The sequence below is a fragment of the Agelaius phoeniceus genome, chromosome 28 (assembly GCF_051311805.1).
Source record: "Agelaius phoeniceus isolate bAgePho1 chromosome 28, bAgePho1.hap1, whole genome shotgun sequence".
NCBI classification, from domain to species: Eukaryota; Metazoa; Chordata; class Aves; order Passeriformes; family Icteridae; genus Agelaius; species Agelaius phoeniceus.
The window spans coordinates 5,047,992-5,073,940 of NC_135292.1; the positions used below are offsets into that span (position 1 = coordinate 5,047,992).

At 53.8% G+C, this 25,949-nt stretch overlaps 2 protein-coding genes across 2 annotated transcripts in view; one reads left to right on the top strand and one right to left on the bottom strand.

Annotated features, from left to right (window-relative positions):
* Positions 1–25,949, bottom strand: part of LOC143696097 (uncharacterized) — a 59,898-nt gene that overhangs the window by 18,357 nt on the left and 15,592 nt on the right.
* LOC143696026 (serine/threonine-protein kinase pim-3-like) lies at positions 1,070–23,195 on the top strand. Its single transcript, XM_077191239.1, has 2 exons — positions 1,070–1,526; positions 23,032–23,195. Exons 1-2 carry the CDS (start codon positions 1,070–1,072, stop codon positions 23,193–23,195), a joined length of 621 nt encoding a protein of 206 aa, XP_077047354.1.

Consider the following 25,949-nt stretch of genomic DNA (forward strand, 5'->3'; position numbering starts at 1 on the left):
CTTTGGTTACTTCTCTAATAGGAATGATTTTGAGTTGTGATTTGTTTGTTTCTCTCTTTCGTTCCTTGGGGCGCGCGGCGGCTCCTCCGTTGGGTTCGCGGGGGCAACGCAGGAACGGCCGCGAGCTCCGGCGGCTCTGCAGCAGCACCAGCAGCGCTTCTCTTGATTGGTTTTCCACTCGACTTTTCACTCGCTCCCCATCCCCTTCTCCCTCTCACACTCACTCTATTCCCGTCCCGTGCTGTGCCGTCCGTGTTCCGCCTCTCCCAGCCCGGCTGATGCCGCGTCCCGCAAGGCGCCCCTCGGCGGGGCCGCCCCGTGCCCGCCCCTGCCCGGCCCGCCGTGGTTCCGCCTCGGCCGGGCTCTCTCCGTCCTGGCTGTGGCGCCGCTGGAAGAGCCGCTCGCTCTGGTGCTGGCGGAGCAGCGCGGGCTTTTGGCTGCGCCTGGCGCGGGCTCTGGCCCAGCCCCGGCCGAGGCCCCGGCCCCGAACGAAGCCCCTGCCGCGGTTCCGCCCGCAGCCGCCCCGCTGCCGCCCGGCTCTCGCCCCGTGGCAGACAGCGTGGCCGGCAGCTGCCCCGCTCCGACCTCCGCCGCTCGCCAGCTCGGCCGCCGGCCCCGAGCCGCCGCAGCCCGGGGCAGCTCGGCAAGCAGCAGCGCGCCGGGCGGGCGGGTGCCCCGGGCAGAAGAGCGGCAGCGCGGTGCCGCCCGCACGGGCGGAGAGGCCTGCCCTAGAGCAGCTCTAGCGGCAGGGCCCGCTGCTGGGCAGCGGCGGCTGCGGCAGCGTTTACTCCGGTCCCCGCCTCACCGATGGCGCCCCGGGAAGAGACGGGTGCGGCTCGGAGGGCGGCAGGCGATGAGCTCAGCCTTGGCTCGCAGGCGGCCATCAAGCGAGTGTCCCGGGATCGCATCTCGGAGTGGGCACGGCTGGGGAGTGAGCGGGGCCAGCGGGAGAAGCCGGCGGGGCGTGCCGGGCGGGGCTGAGGCGAGGCCCGGCAGGGCGGCAGCCGGAACGCTGCGAGGGCAGCGAGCGTGGAGTGAGCGGGGGCCGCGCAGCGCCCCGGGCCGGGCCATGGCGAACCACGGCGGGGTCGGGCAGGGGCTGCCCGAGGCGCGGCGCAGCATCGGCCCCGCTGAGGGCATCGCGGTCCCCCCGCAGCGCAAGGGCGCCCTTGTGCCCCTGGAGCTGGCGCTGCTGTGGATGGTGTCGTGGCCTGGCTTCCCCGGCGTCGTGAGGCTCCTGGACGTGTTCGAGGTGCCCGAGGGCTTCGCGCTGCTCATGGAGCGTCCGCAGCGCTGTCAGCACCTCTGGTACTTCCTGCACGAGCGGCGGTTCCTGACGGAGCCCGTGGCGCGGGGGCTGTTCCGCCAGGTGCTGGAGGCCATGGGGCACTGCAGCAGCCGCGGCGTCCTGCACCCCCACATCAAGGCCGACAACGTCCTCGTCAACCTGGCCACGGGCGACGCGAAGCTCATTGACTTCAGCTGCGGCACGATCCTCCAGGACACGTTCTACACCCGGATGTCAGGTGAGCCCAAAGCCGGGGCCCAGCTTCGCAGTGGAGTTCCCCCCTTGGCTGGCAGAGGGGGAAGAGGGAGGGAAGGAAGGAGGCAAGGAAGGAGGGGGAATCCTTCTTCAGCCAGCTGCAGCCAAGTTGCTTTTTGGCAGGGCAGGGCCTGGCTGTTGTGGAATGGGAGCTGGCTGGGAGGGAGGGAGCAGCATGGGCCTGATGAGCTGCGCCCGTGTCCCATAGGAACGCTGGAGTACAGCCCACCGGAGTGGATCCTCTTTGGCTGCTACCATGGCCAGCCAGCCACCATCTGGTCCCTGGGCATCCTGCTCTATGAGCTGCTCTGTGGGCACCTTCCTTTCCACACTAACAAGGACATCGTCCGGGGCCAGCTCTTCTTCCCACCCTGGGTGTCTCAAGGTGGGGATGCGCCTTCAAGGCACGAGGGGAAGAACAAACGGGGTTGGGAGGGGCGGCTGGCACATAAGCGTCCTGCTCTTGCAGCTGGTGAGGAGGTGCATCTCCTGGGCTTAGCTGGAGGAGGTGGCACCTGTGCCTCTGTGCTGGTGTCCTCTGCAAGAGAGGATCGATAGGAAGCTTTTGGCTGCAGCTCTGAGCACTCCTGGTGTGGCCTGGGCACTGTGGAATGTGGGAGAGCATGGACAGGAGCCTTGTCCCGCTGAGCTTTGTGGACAGTTGGCTGGCTGAGAAAGGTCACGTCGACATAATACCCCTGGTTAAGCAAGAAGGAGAGAAGTCTAGAAGTCAGCAGTCAGTGTCCATATAAGGCAAGGACATTATGCCCTTGATGCAACAACAGGATAGGGAAGAGGCTCTTTTGCCAAAAATATGAAGAATAGTTTCAACAGAATAACCACAAGAATGCAGAAGTAGGCGTAGTTGGCCGATAAGTAACTAACCAATAATGAGCTCTTCTTTGCAATATGTATGAGCTTTATTAACACCAATATAAATATGTGTGACTATCAGTAAAGTTTGAGACTTGCTGATCAGTCATATTGCATGCCACATTTCTCCCGCCGATCCAACACAAACCAAACTCCAGCCCTGGGATACCCTATAAAAGCCCCACGGCCCTGCCTTTGCTCTGTCTTTCGGGGGTCAGAAATGGATTCTGGAGCTTTCTGAAACCCAGACCCGTCTCGTTTGTTCCCGGCACCGGCAGCTGCAGCCTCCCTGGACACCATGAACTCTGGAGAATGGGGGAAGCCAGTGGGGACGGGTCCTGGACTGCAAGATAAGTGTGTGTTCTGTTTGCCATCTGTCAGTGGTGGGGCAGTTATCTTCTGTTCATTGGGCAGTTTCTCTCTTCCACAACCAATCCTCCCTGTGGGGAGGTGTGTTCCATTAATAGGCCATTGATTATTAATTATTAATCTTCTGGTAATGTGCCACTGGGTGTCACTGCATGGCTGATTAAATGACATCATTGCATTGGGAGATGCTCCGCCCAGGGGGAGGAGCCAAGCATTCCTACCTGGATAGAATCTGAGATTTGGAACACTGTAGGCAGCCTTTTCCTCCTGGATTCCCAGAGGAGCAGCTGTCTTTCTTCTCCACGGGATTCCCAGAGGATCAGCCTTTTCCTCCTGGATTCCCAGAGGAGCAGCTGTCTTTCTTCTCCACGGCATTCCCAGAGGATCAGCCTTTTCCAACTGGATTCCCAGAGGAAGGAAGATTCCCAGGCCTATCTACAGCAGCCCTGGACCTTCAGAGGAAAACTCCACCCTTCTCCAGGATCCCTGCTCCAACAGAGCCACACCTGGCACTGCAGGAGGGCTGCAGCCACCACTGAATGGGACTGCTGCCAGCACCCTGACCCACAGGGGGTCAGGTCCTGTTCTGATTCTGTCAGTGGGGTTTTTTTCATTTGTACTACTGCATTTATATTTTTAATTTTTCCTAAAAAAGAACTGTTATTCCTATTCCCATATCTTTGCCTGAAAGCTCCCTAATTTCAAAATTATAACAATTCAGAGGGAGGGGTTTACATTTTCCATTCCAGGGGAGGCTCCTGCCTTCCTTAGCAGACACCTGGCTTTTCAAATCAAGACAATAACAAAGTTACTTGAACACCACAGATAGAAAATCCATTTTAATCTCTGCAAAAAGCCAATATTATGTGTCCATAACAATAAACCTCTCGCTGAGTGATGGTAGATGTCAAAGCAACTTTGTTCTAAAGATATAGTTTTTATTTCTGTTGTTAATTAAGCTCAGTGAAATAGCTGCTTGTGTTAAACTGCCTGCTTGGATGGGATAACATCCAATGCACCCAGGATGAGGACACCTGTACAGATCTGCCAACTATCAGCACTCCCTGTCTGAAGTGAGCTACACTTTGGTAACATCTCATGTTTCATGCATGCAGTGGGTGACCAGATGATTTAAAATGCTAATAAAATAAACAACAAAGATTTAAAAATGCTCATAAAATAAACAAGAAAGGTCATTTATGTTCCTCAAAATAGCAACAACAACAACAACAAGTTCTGGTTTAATGAAAGGTGGAATCTGTTGCTCTTCAGAGCAAAGATTCATAGCTGGAATAAAGAGTGTTCAGCCCAGCTGTTTCTACTATGAGGCCGTATTTCATCCCCCCTGAAAGTCCTTCATGTTTGCACAGAAAACTGTCCCTGCACAGCCCAATGAATTCCATCACTTCAGCTGGCCAAACAACCACTGTGGTCAAGTGGGGTCTGAGCAGCTTCCAGGATCCCAAGCAGCTTCAGAAGCTTCATTTTACACCTCCTCTTCTCCCAGTGAGTACCCAGCACCACCATCACTGTGGACCCATAGCTATGGATCACTGGCCTGGCCAGCACAGGGCTAATGTTTGCATCAGCCAGGAGGAGCTGCTCTGCCTGCCTGTCTGTCTCAGCCTCAGCCCTGAGACCCCAAATGCCTCCATTCTGGCCCAATCCTTCCTGGTGCTGAGCATAAGAACTCGTGCAGACAAGAGCAGGGAGGGAATCTCCCCAGCCATTTATCACCTCAGCAACAAGACCTTGGTACCAGGCTGTTATCTGTAGCAGAAAGCAGCAGCAGGAAGGAGACACCAGATCACCAGCCCCAGGCCATGGCCCTGGTGCTGTCCTTACCAGTGATCAGTGTCTGCAGCTCTCCAGGAGCTCAGGGAGCAGGGATGCTCCTCACCATCTCATCTTACCCATGCACCCAAAGCCACGGCCAGCTGTGTGCTCCTGCCCACCAGCACATGCCAAGGCACAGCGTGGGATTCTTGGGGAGGTGTCCTCTGCAGGGCCAGGAGTTGGACTTGGTGATCCTTGGGGGTCCTTTCCAGCCCAGGATATTTTGTGATTCTAAGGCTTTGGCCAGCCCAGGTTTCAGCCACCTCCCTGATCCAGGTGTGATTGACCCCAAACCAGATCTTGCCTCTGTCTACCCTCCAGTGCAAGGAACATGTTGCATCTACCCCAGCCCCCCTGCTTGTGTCTGATGGATCATGCTGACCTTTTCAACATATTTCTTGGAGTATTATAAAACATTATCTGACAAAAAACAAACAAAAAAACAAAACAAAACAAACCCAAAAAACAAACCAAAAAGCCAACAAACCAGCCCAAAGGAAATCAATTTGGGTAATGATGGCCTTTTGTTCCAGTTTATCCTGCACCAAACTCCACAGATGCTAACTCTGAACATTTCCCAGACCTTCACAGCAGAGCTTGGAAGTGTCTCTCTGATTTCTTGGTTGTTTCATGACACATGCATTTCTCCTATATAATCCCAGTGTTTTGCTTAGAAGCCATATTATAACTGGGAATCAATCTTCTTCATTTGAACATCTAGGACAGATTCACACATCATTTCACCATTAACTAGGATAGACTCAGCCTTGCAGATCTTTCAGGTTTCAAGCCTGGCTGTGTTGTTTCAGTTCTTTGCTGCTGCTTGTGTTTTGTGAAAAAAAAATTAAATAACCAGACTTTGGGACTTTCTGTTGTGGCTTGAAGAAGAACACAGGTTGTTTCATCGCTGTTGTGAGACATGTGTTACCCGGCTCATTAATTCACAACAGTTCTTGTTTTCTCTGCCTTTTTTCACGCTGATGTGATACATTTGTGGAGTCCAGGGTTGTACTGCAAGTGATTAATGCTGCAGTAAAGTCTGATAAACTGAGATTCCAACAAAAAACTGTGAAAAATGTAATCTCTAAAGTTCTGAAAGCTCACATATGACAAAACCCATAAATCAGCCCAGAGGCAGTCATTATGGTGAGTTACTAACTAGATTATGCAGCTGCATTTGTCATCATTTCCCATTACGTAGAGAATAAACCTGTCAGGCTGATTTATGGCAGAGGGCTCCACAAGATGGGAACTGGCACCTGTACTGTTCTGTGGAAAACGATGAGAAATGCTGTGTGTGCTCAAGTGCTGAATGGAAAAGGAAGGAGGGGAGATAACTGTTCTTTGAAGGCACTGATTCAGGGACAAAGGCTTCAGAGAGGAGTCATGCTTACACCCATGGGATGGCAGGAAGAGTATCCACCAACCTGTCCCAACAGCCGCAGCAGCATCAGAATGCGTTCTCCACAGGTGGAGGGAAGAGAGGAGAGAGGAGGTCTTTTGAGGGGACCAAAGTCAGTCATGGAGAAATCCTAGAAGCCTGGAATGCTTCGGGTCACAAGGGATCTGAAAAACCATCTTGTTCTAACCCCTGCTGTGGGCCGTGACAAACTGAACAGCTGAATGCCTGGCTACTCAGGGGATACTCAAGGTTTTGGATTCCATGCCTGTGCATCTACCGTGGAGCAGCTGGGTCTGCTGGGAGCAGATGGCATCCACCTGAGCTCAGAGCAGGCCAAAAGATGGGCAGATGTGGGACTGAGCAGGGCGAGGGACATCCCTGCACAGCAGCGCTCTGACAAGAGCAGCAGTGGCCTCCTCTCAGTGCCCTTCCCCGAGCAGCAGCCGCTGAACACCATGGTGGCTACACAGATGCTTTTGGCTCTGCAATCCCTTTGTGCTCAAAGGCCACGCTGGGCATTTCAGCTGGGCTGGAAGGTCTGGCTGGGCAGGGAACGGGCAAGAGGCACTGCTGGTGTGAGCTCCATGTGCTCACTGGGGACACAAGGAAGATTCTGTTCATCCAAAGGAAAACACAAGCAGCCAGTCCCTGCTAACACAGCAGTGCGACTCTGTCCAGAGCAGCTCAAATTCTCTGCCAGAACCATCCCCCTGCACCTTCTTGATCTGAAGGGGACTAGAAGTGGTTTCACTGCAGTTCTTTATTTCTGCTGTCTGATAATGGGAAGGTTTCACAGAAGTCTTGGATGGACTGGATCAGGGAAAAGTCAAGCAAGAAAAACTGAGCAACCATCACCCAACCCCACTCACAGAAGAACGAGTCCCATTAGGAAAAGCACCTCAGGTGTTTTCATAGTTGATAATATGTATCCTACTCAACATTATTGATTATAATCTTTTCCCTTTGGAACCTTATCAGTGGGGACTTCTGTCTGCTTTGTGAAGGGAGCCCCTGGGGCCCATCCCCTCCCAGAGGGGCTGCACTTGCTGCCTGCCGGGGCTTTCATTGCTGGGCCCACTGGGAGCCCCTGAGCTGGGCTGGGCACCAAGGGCGGGGCTGGCCCGGCTGTGATGCCTCTGGCCCCTTTGACACCAGGGGCAGCGTGTCACAATGGGGGCAGCTGGAAACGGCCCCCGCAGGTAACGCTGGCCCAGCACAGCCTGGGCAAGCGGTGAGTGCGCACGTGGCGGGGCTGGGCCGGGCCAGGGCCGGGCCACAAGCGCCGCACCCGGGCCTGCATTGTCCCCCTGCACCCAGGGCCAGCCCCTGGGGCCGGCGCCTTGGCCGGGGCACGGGGCTGCTGCTGCTGGCCCACTGGCACAGGCCCTGCTGCCTGCCAGCTGCCCGGGGCCCTCTGCTTCTGCCCTCACATCCCTGCGCCTCCGGGCCTCACTTCAGCCCCCACAAGCTCCCTTGGCAGCCCCAGTGAAAGCCTTGTCTCTCTCCTCCTGCAGACCATGGCGCACAGAGCAGTCCTGGCTGGGCTTGTGCTGCTCCTCTTCCTGTTCCCACTTTCCGTGGTGGACAGATTTCACGGGGATGGGCAGCCCCGTGCAGAGGAGATGAAAGCGGCCCCCCCAGAGCCAGCTGAGCCTGGCTGGGGACCCTGGCTCCTGGCTGCCTTGCGCTACCTGCACCAGCTCTGGCAAATTGCTCAGCCGCTGCTCCTGCTTTTGGGCTGGTGGCTCAGGCGCAGAAGGGCAGCCACGAGGCAGAGAGCAGCGGCCCAGAGAGCTGAGGAAAAGGCCAGAAGGAGGAAGGTGGAAAGCAAGCGGAGAAGGCGGCTCCTTAGGAAGAGATTCAAAGACATGGAGCAAATGCGCCGGGCCACGAAAGAAATAGAAAAGCAAATGGCCAGGCTGATTGGAATGAATAGGGATACAAACAGGATGCTGAAGGTAGGCAGGGCAGGCTTTTGGAGGAGCACAGGCAGTGGCTGTGTGAAGAAAAGCTTCCTGCTGGAGATGCTCTCTGGGCCGGCCAAGGCGAGCCGCACATCTTTGTGAGCAGCCGGCGCACAGAGCTGCGCTTGCTGCCCAGCACAGCCCTGCGCCGGGGCACAGGCTCCGGGCTCCTGACACACCCTGCCCCTCTGCCCTCTCTCTCCTCACGGGATCTGTAGGAACTGCATCTATTTTAACCCTTTCCCATACAGAGGCTTTGCATCTGCTCGGAGGAAAGCACCATCTGAAGGCATCGGGCCAATGTTTGGAGATTGATTCAAATTCTTAAATAGTTTTGAAATATTTAAAATATCTTATTTAAAAATAGTTGTCTTTAGAAACATTTTCCAAACTTTTTATTACTATAATGTAGATTAATACTCTTGTAAGAGATCATAAATATTTTAAGAATATGTAGTAATTAAATAATTGCACTTTTCTTTAGATTATATAGAACTTATAATTCATCAAAATTACCAAGAATTATTGCAGTTAACCAAAACTGAAGTATACTTTATTTTTATCTAAACCAGCAAATGTTGCTTAATCTTCATGATCCAATAATTATTTTGTGTCTTGTTTAATATTCATATATACAGTATATAGACTGTCGCTACGAATGCCTATAATCACAATTGGTTAATTTAAATTACACTCTCTGCCCTCCTGTCTCGGGAGGGTGACTTCCCTCAGGCAGCTGCAGTCCCTGTCAAGATGCAATAAAGGCAATGCCTGAACAAACGCTGTGTCTGTGAGTGTCCATGCTGGACTCAGGTGTCAGCTGTGGGGAATTCCTGACACAGGGGCACCACAGCAGCCCTTGGCCATGCAGAGGCTCCTTTCCTCCCTTGCAGCAGCTGCTCCTTTGGTGCTGTGATCCAGCCTCTGCTCTGCGCGATGCCAAATGCAAGAAAACCAGGAGTGCCACCACTCAGACTGTCACTCGGGTCCCTGCAGAGCTCAGGAGCCACCATGGCTGTGTAGGTGTGGAACCTGCAGTGGGCCATGACAGCAGGGACAGCAGGGACAGCAGGGACAGGGGGACACAGCACAGCAATCACAGCCCGGCTGCCCTGGGACAGGCCCGGCAGGCAGACAGGACACGGGGCAGGCAGGAGTCCCCATCCTCTCTGTGCCCTCCTGAGCACAGGCACATAAGGGACAGGGGCAATGGGGACACAGCCGGCCCCTCTCCTCTGGGAATATCCCACCTGCCCAGGGGCCCTGACAGAACGCAGGGGCTGAGGCTCTGCAAGGGGAACCCAAGGGTGAGCAGGAGGACCTCCAAGTTACATCTGCCCACATTCTGCATGCAAACTGCTGCGTGGAGGAGAAAACCAGAGGGGCCTTGCCACAGCAGATCCCATCTGAGGGAAGTTGTTCTCTATTCCTGCACACGGGTGCCCCATGCAACATGGAGCACATGAATGCACTTTGACACCAGATTCTCAGCCCTGCTCGAGCGCTCTGGCACAGCAGGAGCGGCCATTCCCTAATAACACACGGGTTTGCAACTCTTGTGCAAAGCAGCACAAATTGTCTCTCTCCTCCTGCAGACCATGGTGTCCAAATCAGTCCCTGCCCTGCTGGTGCTGCTCCTCTTCCACTTCCCACGGCCCGTGGTGATCAGTTGGGATGAGGATGCAGAGCTGGGCAAAGAGGGCCTGGAGCAGGCTACCCCAGAGCCACCCGAGCCTGCCTGGGGACCCCTGCTCTGGGCAGCCGTGCAGCAGGGGCCCTACTGGGCTGCTGCTGAGCTGCTCTTCCTGCCTTTCTTCCTCTGCCTCAGGCCCAGAAGGGCGGCCATGAAGCAGAGAGCAGCGGCCCGGAGAGCTGAAGAAGAGGCCAGAAGGCGCAGGATGGAAATGGAGCAGAGAAGGCTTCGCTTCAAGAGGACATGCAAAGACTTGAAAGACATGTGGAGGAGCATGAAGATGATCAAGAAGAAAATGGCCAGGCTGATTTGAATGAACAGGAAGATGAGCTGGTTCCTGCTGTGAAGCTGAACTCATTGTGTTCAAGTCAGATTTCCTCTGCACGGATGTCATTGTAGTCAGATGAGAAATTGGCCCCTTAATTTGAATGCAGTGGTGCATAGAGCTGTAGTCTAATGTTTCAATGTAGCTGACCTGTGCCCTGATAGCAAGGGGTGTTTAACAAATCTGGTATTGCCAGAAGGCTTTTGTTACTCTTGAGACTGTGCTCTGCACATGGAGCAGCAGAAGAATTAAGGCCAAATCCTCCCTCAGGATCTGGAGGATATCACACGTGGGTAAGGAGCTTTTGTAAGGGAGAATTGACTGTTCTTCTCTCCCACCAGGTGACCCTGTGCTCCAACACGGTGATGGAGTTCTACCAGAGAATGCTGGTGCACCTGGAGGGTGTTGGCAAGGGAGGGGCAGCCCTGATCATCACAGCCAGGTCCCAGCCCTTGCCTGGCTCCCCCAGGCACTGCCTTGCCCAGGCTTTGCTGGCTGCAGCTGCCAAGGAGAAGTGCTGCTGGATGCCCTCATGTTGTGCCAGCTGGACATGAGAACAGCAGTGCTTGGGCAGCAGCCTGTGGTGAAAAGCACCCCTGCTCACAGCCCAGCACGGGCCTGGGCCCTCTTCTAAAGGCACCAGCAATGATATCATTGATTGGCCTGGGCTTTGGTGCGTGAGGGGGAACAAATTTCCCGAGGGCCTCCTCTCCTTCTTCCTGCAAGAGGTGGAGTTGTGCTGGTGGTGAGCACCGTGCACTGGTTTGGGCCACACCAAGCAGCTGCTGAGAGTCAGGGTCTGGCTCTGTCCATGAGGGCCCATGGCAGGGGGGAAGTGGCTCCCAGCAAGAGTGGGGAGGGCAAGGTCTGACGAGGGGAAAGCAGCCCTTGGTGGGGCAGGTCAGCTCCAGATTTTCTCCTTCCCTCTGCTTCCCAATTTGAGCTCTAATGTTGTCAGAGCTGAGCCCAACAGTCGTGGTTGCTGCAGCAGAATTCCATGCTGCTGTGCTGCTGTGGGTGTCAGTGTGATGCCCAGAGGGATGCAGCTCCCTGGGGCTGTTCCCTGTCGCAGGCAGAGCCATGCAGGCAGTGCCTGGGCTGCCATTCTGTAAAGCAGGTGGAGCTGGGGCCAGGCAGGGCCTGGAGCTGTGCAGTGCAGGAGCCAGGGAGCTGCAGGGCCTGGCAGGGGCTGATCAGCCCCTCTGTGGGGCAGCTGCTGTCTCGTGCCCTCCAGGGCTGGGGCAAAGAGCTGAGTTCTCAGGCAGGGCAGCAGCACCATGGCAGAGAAGAGAGTCATTTGTACTGAGACACTGGGGTTGTGTGTTCCTTGGGCCTTGGGGAGCCCTGATCCTTGTTGGGAAGGCTCCCCCAGAGCTCGTGGCTCACTGGGACTGTTCCAGGAGTCCTTGCAAGCCTTCTGGGGTACAGGAGGGGCTGAGGCAGCTGTGGGGCAAAGGGCTCTGCCTGGGGCACTGGGCAGCCTCTGGGTGCTGCCTCTCAGGGTTTGGGCCTCCTTGACAAGACGTGTTGGAGTGGGCAGAGGTAGAAGGCAATTTATCCCTGTAGGGCTGCTCAATGTGCATTGGACAGTGACCAATGTGTTCTGCTCCATTGCACAATCTCTGGGGGGAAACGTTCTCCATTCTCTCAGGATCTCTGATTGCCCTGGGGTCATCTCTCTGCCCAGATGTCTCGTTCCTGAGCTCCAAGTGTCCCCCCAAGTGCTGCTGTACGGTGAGTGCCACCTGAAGGTGCCCCATGAGAGGAAGATCCTCATGAGGAATCCCAGCCCCTTCCTGGCTGCTACAGGCTCATTCCCCAGGTTTGGCATCACATCCACCTCGTCCTGTCAAATATTACTGAGGAGATTATTAGGGGAAAAAAGGGTTTGGATAAGACCTTGCTGGTTTCTATTCAGCCTTAAAGATCTGCTGAGAACAGGATCCTACCCGAATGTAAACTTTAGGAGGCAGTTGAAGCTCCTGAGGAAACAGTTGATGTTCTGGTCTTCAGGGGCTTTTCTTGTGGGAGATCTGAGAGGGTTGTGAAAAGCTGCTGCATCCACAGACACCAGTGCCTGTGCTGGCAGCCTCCTTGCAGGATCCCCTGGGAGTGCTAAGCCTACAATTCTTGCATCTTGTTTGTGCCTTTTACCTTTGTCCTGGGCAGTTGTAAACGCGTGTGTAAGTTGCTGTTGCGGTGCATGTTGAGGAGTCTAAAGTTTCTCCAGAGGTGCCTCTGAAGCTGCATTTCATTCTGTCCCTGCCAGAAACGCAAGGAGGACTCTGCTGTGCTCGACCCCAGCCCCAAGCCCTGTGGGATTGTGCAGCCCCAGAGCTCAGCAGAGATCCCAGCTGTGGTGGCAGTGCAGGCCCTGGGCACTCACGGCCCCAGCGCTGTCACCGGCGTGTTCGGGGATGAGCTGGGTCCCGAGCGGGTGGCTCGGGGATCCAATACGGGGACGCGTCGCTCCGGCAGCCCCGGCAGCCCCGGAGGGCTCCGGCCCCCGCCCGGCAGAGCTGCGGCTGCTGAGACCCCAAAATATCCCCAAAAAACTGGTGACACACCCCAAAAATATCCCAAAAAATCCAGGGGAGACCCCTCAAAATCCCAAAAAATCCCAGTCAGACCCCCCTGAAAAATCTCAAACAATCTGGGTGAGATTCCCCCAAAAATGACAAAAAATCCATGTGAGATCCTCCCCAAAAAATCCCCAAAAAACCAAGTGAGATCCTCCCCAAAAAATCCCCCAAAAACCCCAAAGTCCAGGTGAGACACCTCCCCAAAAAAATTTTTAAAAAAACAGGTGAGACCCCCCCCCCCGAAAATCCCAGTGAGACCCCCCCAAAAGCCCAGAAAACAAGTGAGACCCCCCAAAAAAATCCAGGTGAGAGACGTCAAAAAATTCCTCAAAAATCTAGGTGAGGTCCTCCAAAAATGCCAAAAAGTCCAGGTGAGACCCTCCCCCCAAAAAAACCCAAATAAATCCCAAACCTACCCCAAAAAATCCAGGAGAAACCCCCAAAAATAAAACAGAAAACAGGTGAGATCCCCCCCAAAAATCCCAAAAAATCCCACTCAGACCCCCCTGGTTTTTGTGTGCAGCTGCTCCTGGCAGGGTGCACAGGGACAGGGATTCTGCCGGGGAAAACAGGCCCAGGCTGCTGGGGAGAAGGACAGGAGGGATGGGAGGCACAAACAGCTCCTGCTGGTGCAGGTGTCCCTCCCTCCCACTGCAGGTCCCTGTTCATGGTTATCTTATTTTCCAGAGATGAGCTTTACCCTCCTAAAGTCAAACCCCACCCACCAAAGGGGAAGAGAAGCAGTTTGGGTTCCTTGGCATCTCAATGGAGGCATTTCAAGGTCAGAAATGTGGAGGAGCCAGCCGCAGCCCTGAAAGAAGTGCAGGATTTTCCCCACTCTTCAGGAGCAGAGGTGGATTTTCTTGTCCATCCCGTGCTTGTGTTCCTCCCCAGCCTGCCAGCACCAAGTCCTGCTCATGCTGAGCTCCCTTTTTGCTGCCCTGCTGGGCTGTGCCCTGACAGTGGGCTGGGCAGCAGGGCCAGTGGCTGGACATGGGCTGAGGGGGAGGGAGAAACAGGAGAGTTTTCCTTGGAGAAGCTGACTCAGATCCTACAGGCCTGTGCTGAGTGTGGGATTTTGTGCCTTGTTTCCTTCCCAGTGTAAGATGAGGCTTTTCCCTGCATCATCCTGGTCAGATCTCCAGCTTCCCTCCCAGAGCCAGCTGGGATGATCCTGATCTCCATGGAGCCTCTTCCCAAGGCAGCCAGACTCCCTGTTTGCAGGGCTCTGCTTTCCCCCAGAGCTGCTGCTGCCCTGCTGGCCCTGGCGCTGTCTGACAAAGGGAGACTTTGCAAAGTGGCTGTCTCTGCCTCCCAGCACAGAAAATGGCTTGTTTTCCAGGTGCCAGCACCAACTCCTGAGCACCCTCACCTGCCACGAGGCTCGGAGGGGTTCAGGTGCTCCCTGGACGTGGCGCACGCTCCCCTGGGAGCGGAGAAGGCAGGAGGGAATCTGTCTCCCTGCCCATTGTCAGCGTGGCCAGCAGGGCTGGAGCTGCCAGTGCCACTGGGGGCCCTCAGCACTGGCCACAGAGGGGCCTCCCATCCCTGCAGGCCCATCACAAAGTGCTGCTGGAGCAGCTGCTTGTTGGAGAGGCCGTGCAGGACACGTTGCAGGGCTGCCCAAGGACGCTGTGCAGCACCTGTGCAGGGCACTGCTCCCCCTGGAACTCCTCAGGTGCTCCACAGGAAATTTTGGCAGGAGCTTTTGCTGCAGCACCTTGAGAAAGCGGCATTTAAACCAGAGAGAGAGGGCAAGAGCCTCAGGAGTCAGATGAGCTGGGCTGGACTCCTTCCCTCAGCTCCAGGAGCTCTCACTCTGAGTCTCCTCCTTTTCTAAAAGCAGGAAGCTTTTAAACTTTTTAAAGGCAAGTTGTGCATCAGAGAGAATTTCTACTGCCAGGAGACATCCCAGCTCCCTTTCATGTCATGTACTAATTAATGCATTGGCCCGTGAGTGTGGGAGAAGATTTTGCCCATGGTCCCTGCCCTGGTCAGTGGCATGGATGCAGGATGAGGTGAGGGTGATTCTGGCAGTGTTTGGGGAATAGGCCCCTCTGGCTACAGCTGCCCTTTGCTCCAAGATGCTCTTCTGCATCCATTTCCATGCTCAGCACCTCAATCTCTCCTGTCTTCCCCCCAGGCTTTCAGTATCCTGCCCCTGCCAGGTGTGCTGCAGCCAGGAGAGAGCCAGCAGGTCTCCTCCACCTTCTCTGGCCACCTCAGCAGCACCTGCAGTGTCCCGGAGCTGTGCCATGTGGAGGGAGGCCCCAGCTACGAGGGGCTGGTGCCCGGGGAGGCCTCACGTGTCAGCTCCTCCCTGAGCCCCCCGAGATCAACTGTGCCTCTCAGGCCCCTCTCAGGGACAGGTGAGTCAGCCTTCCATGGGCTCCTGCTCTGCCATGGGTTATTGTCCCTGCAGGGCTCCCCTGCTCCAAGGACTCTGAGCTCAGAGGTGCTGCACAGCAAAGGCAGCAGCAACACAGGCATGGCCACTCTGAGCTCCCTGGCTGCCAAGAGAGGAAGGACCTTCTCCTGTTGAGACACAACATCTTCTTCTCTATCTGAGTGCTGAGCCCTCCTGGCTCAGCTGCTGCCTGCAGGGAGCTGGGCTCTGGGCTTGCCTTGGCACTGCCTCTAGAGGGGTCTGGAAGTCCATGGTGTTGAGTGGCATCTTCTCCATCATCTCCCTTCTTCACCAAAGCACTGGGATTGTGCTATGGGCAGGCGTGGGGCACAGAGCAAACCTTGCTTTGGGCCCTGCTCCTGCCCCAGATGAAGCCCTTGCACTGCTGATCTGCCAGGGCTCTCCTTATGCTGGGACAGCAGCCAGAAAAGCTCCTGTCCTTTAGGCTCCCCTGCAGCTGCAGCCGTGGGCAAGCACAGGAGAAGCTCAGCTCCAGCAAGGCAGCCCAGCCCAGGACACACAGGCCCAGGCTGGAGCTGGGAGTGGAGGTGCTCCAAGCCAGCCTGTGCATCAGGACTTCTTCAGGCCAGGCTGGAGTTGGTTTCATGGGGAGGAGAGGGACGAGGCTGCTTCCAATGGTTTCCGTGGCAGCCAGCACTGGTTTGCTTGGTCCCAGCTGGGCTCCAGCAGGAAATCTGCCTGACAAGAGCCTGCCTTGCAGGAGAGGAGTTCCTGCAGCCTCTGCTTTCTGACTGACAGCATTGTTCTCGTGAAGGAGCAGGCTATGGGTCGTTAAAGCCCAAGATCACGGGCAGAGACTCTCTAACTAATTAGAGTTTGACAGTGATGTGTTTATTAACACCGGCGGGCGGCACCAGAGCCGTCCCTAAAAGGCGCGACCGCGCTGCCCAAGGTTCTTTGCCCTCTCTTTATTGCCCAAGATCTTACATACAATACATCTGCACAAGCCCAGCACCTCCCATCCCTGCTCTGTATTCAAATGAGCTCATTGGTCCTTCACACCTGTGCAATTCCTCCCTTGAATTGGGTCCGTGGTCTTGAATTGGGTCCGTGGTCTTAAGGGATGAAGTCAGGAATGTCTTCATCAGGTCTCTGTGACCCTCTGGCACCATCCAAGGTCCCCTGCTTAGTGACTGATTGACATCAAGCCCAGGTGCTAAACCATTGTTCTCCTGGTTTCAAGATGTTCTTATAACAGTTCACTGACTCCACTTCCTTCTAGAAAGGAGCTCCTAATGGTAAACAATAGAACAATCAGCTCCAGCTTAAGCATCTCACAATCATTAACCTATGGTCTGCCTGTCTAACTTACATCCTGATCAATGGGAATCGCTTCTAAGCCTCAGCTGAAATCTGAACTCTTTACAATCATGCTTCAGCCATGCCCAGGGGGAAGGGGGCTGAATGAGCTGAGTAAGAATTGTAGGGGAGATGAGCAGCTGTCAGCAATCTGTGCTCTGCTCTAAACTGGGAAGCCAAGAGACAAAGGGCGTTTTCAGGCAGCAGCACAGAGAGCTGCTGGATCAGCCTTGGGCAGGGCCTGGAGGGGTCTGGCTGTGCCTTCAGAGGGAGCTGGCACAGTCAAGAGCCTCTGATGGCAAAGCTGAGGTTTGGCTGGGCCTGGAGGTCCCCTTCCACCAATGCCCTCCCTTGGGATGTTCCCAAGCCCTGTGGCTTGAGGAGAATTCACGGGAATGGCCTCAGGGTCAAGGAATGAAGTGCAGGGCCAGCCAGGACTGGGGAGCCCAAGTTTCTGGTGGGGACTCTCAGCCATGGTTTCTGTTTTGTCTGCACAAGGGAGCTGAAGCAGCCGGCTCAAAAGCTTGAGGAGGAGGCAAAAGCCTTAGAGGAGGGAGAGAGGGGGAAGGAGGAAGAGAGGCAGAAGAAGGAAAAGAAGGGTGTCTCTGTGGGGAAGCAACCCCCAAAACCAGAGAAGGGGAAAAGCAAACAACCACAGAAGAAGGAAGCCAAGGCCCCAGAGAAGAAGGAAACCAAAATCCCAGAGAAGAAGGAAACCAAAATCCCAGAGAAGAAGAAAACCAAAGCCTCAAAAAGCAGGAACCCAAAGCCCCAAAGAAGGGGGGAACTCAAATCCCAGAGGACACAGCTGAGCTGGAGAAGAACTCTTTACTCTTTATTCACACAACTCATTTTACACAGTTTGACAGACCCCGTGTGCAACTTTAGTTAGTTCATAGATTTCTTGCAGGTTATTCTAATATTGGTTAATAAAATAGATTTTACTTGTGCATCAAATCCCTCTGTTGTATTGTTTACCTGTTCTCTTCACTGATTCTCACGGACAAATCCCTTGTTGTTGCAGGTGCATTTGTTTTTCACCCTCAGAACAGATTGTTCACAAAGTCTCATTCTCACAAGAGCTTCCCATGGGAACTTGTAACTGCTTAGCTGCACTCAGAAGAGATGGCAGGCCAGCTGTTAATGTGGCAGAACAAGGCCTGATTTCATAAGGCCTTTCTTTTATCATTATCCCACCTGCCTGTGACATCTCCCCCTTCTCGTTCATTTAAAAAAGGCTCCTATGTTCTGATGCTGAAACAGCTCACTCTTGTGAGGGCATTATCTCATCAAGGTTATCACTGGTTATCTGTTAGATATGGGATAAGAGAGATAAAAGACCACTTACAATCCACAAAACTTACCAAATTCCATCAAGTCATTGACACAGGGTTTTGCAGCATGAGAAGACAAAAGAATAATGTCCAATGTCTCTTGGGGAAATGGAAAGAAATGACCATTGTTTCCAATGAGTTGAGAAGTGTGAGAAAGTCTTTGAGCTGGAAATGTTGATCTTTGACACCACTGAATGTCTCCTGGCAGCTGGAACAGGGAATAACTGGAGAAGGTTCGTAGGAGCTCTGTACCATGAGGATGCCAGGAGGCTTTTGCTGGCAAATTGCCTCTGTCAGTGCCCAGACACAGCCGTGTCTGGCCAGGCCTCCTCCTGCTCCTGCTCTGGCCACAAAGGCTGCAAGGTGATGAGGTTACTTCTCTCTGCACTGGGCCTCATTTCTTCAGAGCTGATCAGTATCTGATGGAATGAACAGGTGACTGCTTTGAGCTGCTGCTGATGAAACACAGGCACATCTTCTCCTGAAGGGAATGAATCAATCAGGCTGCACTGTGGTACACTCCATTGGGATTTAGATGGGATGATCTTGTTTCCAAATTCCTCATGTAAATATTGCATTATTTGAACGTTCTTAAGGCGTTCATTCCTCTTCTTTTTTGTTTTTTAAGAATGAGATGCATGTCTTTTGTTATGAGTATGAAGCAACATCACAGTAAAATAATACATGCAGTGGACAAGAAACTTACAGCAATTGGGAATAATTTGGATACAACAATCAGGAACATTTCAAATAGCAGACAAAGCTAACAACGTAGGTGGAATGAGGTAAATAGCAATCTCTGCAATAATGTACCATCATCCCAGAGTCTGCAAACAGCTGACAAACCTCGATTCAGGGGGGACTTGGATCATTATTTCCAGATAATAATTCCCAAGCTGCCTTTAAAAAGAGTTCAACTGTCATGTCTAGAGGGTCAGATGGCCAAGTCAAAGCAACTCAAATCCAGTTTTGATGCAGAAAACATCTGGGTCTGTTGGCAAATTCCCGTCCAGGCAGAGCCAAGGCCTGGCCCCCACCCAAGCTCTAAGTGGGAGAGAATTCCCTGAACGTCATTGAAAACAAGGCTCTTGGGAACAGCGCTGAGGAGTAAAGGTCTGGGGGCGACAGACTAATGAACCATGCAAGAGCTGTCTCCTCCAAAATCCCCTCAGCACAGAGATGCTTTAAACCCAGCAAACTGTTGGAGTGGTTCTGTAATAATCATTGGGGCTGCATCTGATTGCTGAGAGTAGATGTCACAATGCCATCAGTTTAGAGGAGGCTTCCCACCAAGCTGAGATATCATTTCTTGGAACTGTGAAAAAGACTTAAAAATGACGAGACAGGCCTGGGTCAAAGCATGGAGGATTTTGGTGGGATTTTGGGCAGATGGTTTGGTGTGTATCCAGAGTGACTTTGGGCAGATTTGGGGCCTGCTTGGGGCAGGTTTGGGGCAGATTTGTTGCTGCTGTTGGGGTTTTTCTCCCGTTTCCCCAGCTGCGGGCAGAGCCCCGAAGCACATCCTGTTCCTGCCCCGCTCCCTGAGGAGCCCAAGGAGCTGCTGCTCCCCATGCTCTGCACCCAGGGAGATCTGGGGCAATCCCGGCATCCCGGGCATTCCGGGCATTCCGGGCCCTTTGGGCATTGGGGGATTCTGGGGCTTGGGGGGCGAGAGGGGTGAGGGGGGCTTGGGGCTGGACTGTCTGGGGAAAGGATCGGGATTTTGGAGGAATGTCTGCATTTTTGGGAAAGACCAGGGTTTGGGGGGAGGAAATTCTGGATATTTTAGGGAGGAAATTTCTTGAATTTTGGTGGAAATTTCTGGATTTTTTAGGGAGAATTTTCTGAATTTTTTGCGAGGGTCTTCTGAATTTTTTGGGGAGGGATTTCTGGATTTTTGGGAATGTTTCTGGAGTTTTTGGGAATGTTTCTGCATGGGGAATGGGGTTGGTTTTGTATAGTTTGGGGAGGAATGTTTCTGGATTTTCTGGGGAAAGTTCCTCATTTTTTGGGAATGTTCCAGGATTTTTGGAGGAACATTTCTGGATTTCTGGGGGAATGTTTCTGGATTTTGGGGGGAATGTTTCAGGCGTTCTTTTGAGAACATTTCTGGATTTTTTGGGGAACATTTTTCCATTTGGGGGGGAACATTTCTGGATTTTTGGGGGGGAATATTCCCAGGTTTCTGGGGAACATTCCCGGGTGTCTGGGGAACATTCCCGGGTGTCTGGGGAACACTCCCGGGTGTCTGGGGAACACTCCCGGGTGTCTGGGGCTCTCCTGGCCCCGTTCCCAGCCCAGGTTCCCGGGGTTCAGGAGCTGCCCTGGTGCCTGGGCCCCGCGACATCGCCTGGGTGCACTTGGAGCCCGAGGTGCAGGCGGGCGCCGCCCGCGAGGCCCTGCAGGGCTTCAGCATCACCCAGAGCAGCGCCAGGAAGATCTCCTGCGCCAAAAAGGGACCCAGTTTCCCACCCAAATCCCCTCTCTCCATCCCAAATCCTTCTTTGTGCATTCTCAAATCCTTCTTCTTTCACCCCAAATCCCCTTTGCCAGCCCCCAGGGATTTTGGGGTTCCAGAGGGGTTATTGGGGTTTTTCCCAGCATTGTACCCAGGGTCTCTCCACAGACATTGCACCTGGAGCTGCCCCAAATAAACCCCAAATAACCCCAAATTTTGGGACTGGGGGTGGGGGGGGTGGGGGTGTGATACAAAAATTCGGGGTTTGGGGGTGTTTGACCCCAAACTTTGGGAATTGGGGGGTTTGATCCTAAAATTTGGGGTTTAGGGGATTTTGACACCTCAGGGTTCGGGGATTTTTGACCCCGAACCTTGGGAACTGGGCATGTTTGACACCCCTGGGTTTGGGATTTGGGGGTTTTTGTTCCCAGGATTTGGGGTTTAAGAGGTTTTGTTCCCAGGATTTGGGGATCAGGGGGTTTTGACCCCAAAGTTTGGGGATTCGGGGGATTGAGCCCAGGATTTGGGGGGATTTAACCCCAAAGTTGGGGGGATCAGGGGGATTTGACACCCCAGAGTTTGGGATCGGGGGGCCTTTGACCCCAGAGTTTGGGGATTGGGGGCTTTGACCCCAAACTTTGGGGATGAGGAGGGTTGGACACCCCAGATGTTTCAAACCCCAGGAGTTGGGGATTGGGGCTTTAGACCCCAAACTTTGGGGCTTGGGGGTGTTTGACAACTCAGGATTTGGGATTTGGGGGTGTTTGACCCCAGACTTTGGGAACGGGGGGTATTGGACACCCCAAAAGTTTCAAACCCCAGGATTTGGGGTTGGGGGATTTAACCCCAACATTTGCAAATTGCAGAGTGTTTGACACCCCAGGATCTGGGATTTGGGGGGTTTAAGGCCTAAAATTTGGGGTTCGGGCTGGGGGGCAGGGGGGGAGGTTGAGATCGCAGAGTTTGGGTCTGGGGGTGTTTGGCCCCCCCCGTGTTTGAACCCCCAGGATTTGGGGTCCGGGGGAGTTGACCCCAGGATTTGGGGTGTTTGACCCCAATGTTTGACCTCACCTCGGGTTTGGGGTCGGGGTTGAGATCAGGGACATTCCCTGGAGCCAGCGGCGGGATCGGGAACGGGAACGGGATCGGGAAGCGGAACAGGAACGGGGAGGGTCCCTGAGCCAAAGCCGGACCCCAACCCCAGGGAGAGGCCCCGCCGCAGTCCCGGAATGGCCCCATCCCCACAATCCCGGAGCCCTCCCCAGGCCCAGCCCCTCCCCGGCCGCTGAACGAGCCTCCCTCAATCCCAGCCCGCCCCGATCCGGGCCGGAGCCATCCCCAGAGCCTCCCCCATTCCCGGCCCGGACCCTTCCATCCCTTTTTGGGGCGGCTCCTGCCGCTCCCCGCCCATTTCTGGGGGTTCCAAAGGGCCCCGCGGACCCTCCCAATTTTGGGGGTGTTGGGGTGGCCCCAGGGCCGCCCCGAGGGCCGAGGGGGGATCGAAAGCCCCAGACCCGAGGGGCTCCTGGGGGTGCCCAGTTCCTCCCGTCCCCAGCCCGAAACAGATCCTGGCCAATCAGAGCGTAGGGCGCTGATGACGATCCCGTTGCCGGGCAGACACTCGGCGCACTGGCCCCGCCCGGCGATTTCCAGCGAATCAGCGCCCGGCTCGGCTGTGACTCATCGCGTGCCGGGCAGAACCCAGCGCCTCTCACAGCGCTGGCCAATCAGAGACTGCGCGGGGCCATTCCCAGCCAATCAGAGCGTTTGTCGCTGATGGCTCTCAGTGCCCAGGAGCGGAATTGGGGGCGGGGGGCGGTGACCCCGGCGATGGGGATGGGGCGTGCGGGGGCAGCTGGGGCCGCACTGGTGGCACTGGGGGCGCTGGGAGCCCCCCCGGCCGCGGGGGGAGCGGGGGGCGCGGGGAGAAGGGGGGCGGGGGGGCCCCAAATTCAACCAAAGGGGGGTCGGGACCCCCAAAGGGAGCAGGAGGGGCCTGGAACCCCCAAAACCAAGCACGAGGGAGGGGATTGGGGACTGGGGGAACGATGGGGAAGGGGCGGGAGAGCGGCGGGAAAGAGGGGGATGGGACCCCCAAATTGAGGTGGGAGGGAGCTGTGGACTGGGGGAAACCCCCATCAAATCCCATTAAAACCCCATAAAAATCCCATTAAATTCCACTCAATTCTCATTAAACACCATTAAAATCTAATAAATTCCTATTAAACTCCATTAAAATCCCATGACATCTCATTAAAATCCCATAAAATTCCATTACAATCCCATCAAATTCCATTAAAAGTCCATAAAATCCCATTAAAATCCCATTAAATCCCATTAAATTCCCATTAAATCCCATTACATCCCATTAAAATCCTACTAAATTTCTATTAAAAGCCATTAAATTCCCCTCCGATCCCATAAAATGATCCCAAACCCACACAGTGCCCTGAATTACCCCCCACAAACACGGCCCTAAAAACCCAAAAATGTGAAAAACTACCCCAAATTATCCAAAATTTACCCTGAATAACCCCCAAAAAAACCCCAAATAACCCCAAAGGCACACAAAGAACCCCAATGCCCCAAATGACCCTAAATCCCCCAAATGACCCTAATCCCATAAATGACCCCAAATCCCAAAAATCACCCCAAATCCCATAAATGACCCCAAATCCCATAAATGGGACTGGGAGAGGGGAGGAGAGGGCAGGGAAAGGGGGAGTGGGACAAACTGGGCGAGGAAATCAAACTCTGCAGTCAGACAGAGCAGGGATTTGTGTATCCAGCGCTGGGAGCGAGGGGGATCTCTCTGGCAAAAACCCACTCGGTCTCCTTTAGCCTTCAGCTCCATTTTAAAAGTCACAATTACAACACTTCATTAGCATACTCACATTTGCATAAAGCTGTGTCCCGGTTTTACAGCCGTGTGTGGCTTCAGCGCCTGCGTCCGTTCCTCCTGTGGCGGCCCTCAGTCTTCTGGTGCTCTTTTGATGAAGGCTTCTGTCGTCCTCCTCACGCTGGAACTTTTTACCTGGACCATCAGCCCATGCCTGGTGCTCCTTGTTCTTCAGTCTAACCTGGTCTGAGCTGATTTTGCCCTTTGCAAACTCTGTTCAAACTTGCTCTCTCGCTCTCGGTGCGTTTGTTGTGTCGCTGGCTCTGCTCTCTCTCTTGCTCTGCTGCCTCGCTGGCTTTGCCTGCATGTGAAAAATGCATGTATTTTATGATTGGCTTTTCGCAAATATTAAAATTAATATTATATGTCTTGTGTTAGAAAGCAATGCTGTATTAATTCTCTTGTGTTAAATATAGTTTTAGGTTATAAAAAATGTTAAAATAGAAACGATGCTATGAAGGATTCTTTTTTTAAAGAAAGGACTCGCAGTGTGATAGCAGCCACAGGACACCTAAATCTTTCAGAGAAAAGGAATTTATTTCCCTCTTATCAGAAGAAATGAACTTTTTCCCGCCTCGAAGGCGCTGTTAGGATTCGGAGGAAGAAGGTGGCACTGCCCAGACAGAATCCTGTGTTTGAATGGAATTTATGCATCCTGGATGAAGTGTATGAATATGCAACAGGCTGTTGTTTTTAAGGGTTAATCCTTTGTTAACGGGTGTCCCTTTTCGGGCTCGTGGTGCCCAGAAAAAGGTACCCGGACCTCCATAACCCTTTCTCTCTATTGTCTCATATTGTCCTAATTCAAATTGTCCAAATTATTGTTACTCTAATTGTATTGCTATTTTTATAACCATTTTATTTCTATTAAACTTTTAAAATTTAAAAAACAAGTGATGGGCCTGTTTCACACTGCACATCTCGCTCCAGGGCTGCTTGTGCTGAACCTTTCCTTGCACAGCCCTGAGGATTCCCCCAGCCCGGGCTCCCATGAGGTCCCTCTGTGTCCCGCTGCAGCTTTGGCTCCATCAGGGTCTCCTGGCTCCATCAGGCTCTCCTGGTCTCCATCAGGGTCTCCTGGCTCCCATCAGGCTCTCCTGGCTCCATCAGGGTCTCCGGGCTCCATCAGGGTCTCCTGGCTTCCATGAGCCTCTCCTGGCTCCATCAGGGTCTCCTGGCTCCATCAGGGTCTCCTGGCTTCCATCAGGGTCTCCTGGCTCCATCAGGCTCTCCTGGCTTCCATGATGCTCCACTCTGTCCCAAGGGGCATCCGCAGCTCAGCTTTGGAGCCCTGCAAGATCCAAAGGTCCCAACAAACACCAGCCCAGGGACCCCCAGGATATTTGGGCTGAGCTCCCGCTGCCCAGGCACCTGCATGGAACCCAAGTGACCGCTGGGACTCCATGGAATGTCCTGGAACAAACTGTCCCTGGTCAGACAGGGGTGCCATGGAACACAGGTGCCACTGGGACACGGACACTGCCCATGGAACTGAGTGTCCATGGGGACAGAGCCGGGCCTGATGGAACACTGGAGAACATTGTCACCCCATGGAATCCATGGAACCAGGTGTCCATGGTGACACTGGAGAACATTGTCACCCCATGGAATCCATGGAACCAGGTGTCCATGGTGACACTGGAGAACATTGTCACCCAATGGAATCCCATGGAACCTGGTGTCCATGGTGACACTGGAGAACATTGTCACCCAATGGAATCCATGGAACCAGGTGTCCATGGTGACACTGGAGAACATTGTCACCCCATGGAATCCATGGAACCAGGTGTCCATGGTGACACTGGAGAACATTGTCACCCCATGGAATCCATGGAACCAGGTGTCCATGGTGACACTGGAGAACATTGTCACCCCATGGAATCCATGGAACCAGGTGTCCATGGTGACAGAGCCAGGCCCAATGGAACCTACTGGAACACAGGAGAACATTGTTACCTGTTGGAACCCGGGCTGCTGAGAATTTCAGACTTTCTGAGTTGACAGACACTGACCCCCAAGAGAACACTGCATTTGACCTGAGGCTGTGGAGAAGGCTTCCAAAATGGAATGACAGAACTGGGATTATGGGTGTGGAGTTTGATTAGAAGGGTGGAATATCACATGGTGGACAACTTGGAGTTTAAGGTTTTAGAATATAGTAATATATATAAAGCAAGATGGAGGTTTTAGGGCGGAGGCTGATCCTTTTTCTTTGCCTTCTTCTCCTTCTCCTTCTCCTTCTCCTTCTCCTTCTCCTTCTCCTTCTCCTTCTCCTTCTCCTTCTCCTTCTCCTTCTCCTTCTCCTTCTCCTTCTCCTTCTCCTTCTCCTTCTCCTTCTCCTTCTCCTTCTCCTTCTTCTCCTTCTCCTTCTTCCTTCTCCTCCTTCTCCTTCTCCTTCTCCTTCTCCTTCTCCTTCTCCTTCTCCTTCTCCTTCTCCTTCTCCTCCTTCTCCTCCTTCTTTACCTTCTTCTCCTTCATCTCCTTCATCTCCTTCTTCTTCTTCTTCTTCTCCTCCTCCTCCTCCTCCTCCTCCTCCTTCTCCTCCTCCTCCTCCTCCTCGGGTTTGGGTGGTATTGTGTAATTGGATAAAAAAGTCCCTTATGTTGGGCACGGGTGATTGGTTATTGGGTTAAAAGTAAAAGTAATTTAGGTGTCATTTCTTAATTGGACAGTTTACCCTCAAAAGACCTTGCAGAGAGAGAGAGATGGGGCTCCATTTTTACCTTGTTAGCGAAGTGCTGCAGAACTCACAGCTTGTGAGACTGTTCTAGAGACAAGAGCTAATGAACACCTGAGTCCAAACAAGAAATGCTGTCTTGGGATTTCATCCCGACCTTGGCAGAAAAGAAGCAAAAGAATTGACTGTTACCCCACGGAATCTCATGGAACCAGGTGTCCACTGTTTCACGGTGCAGCCTCAGAGAGTGGTGAGACCATTGTGGCA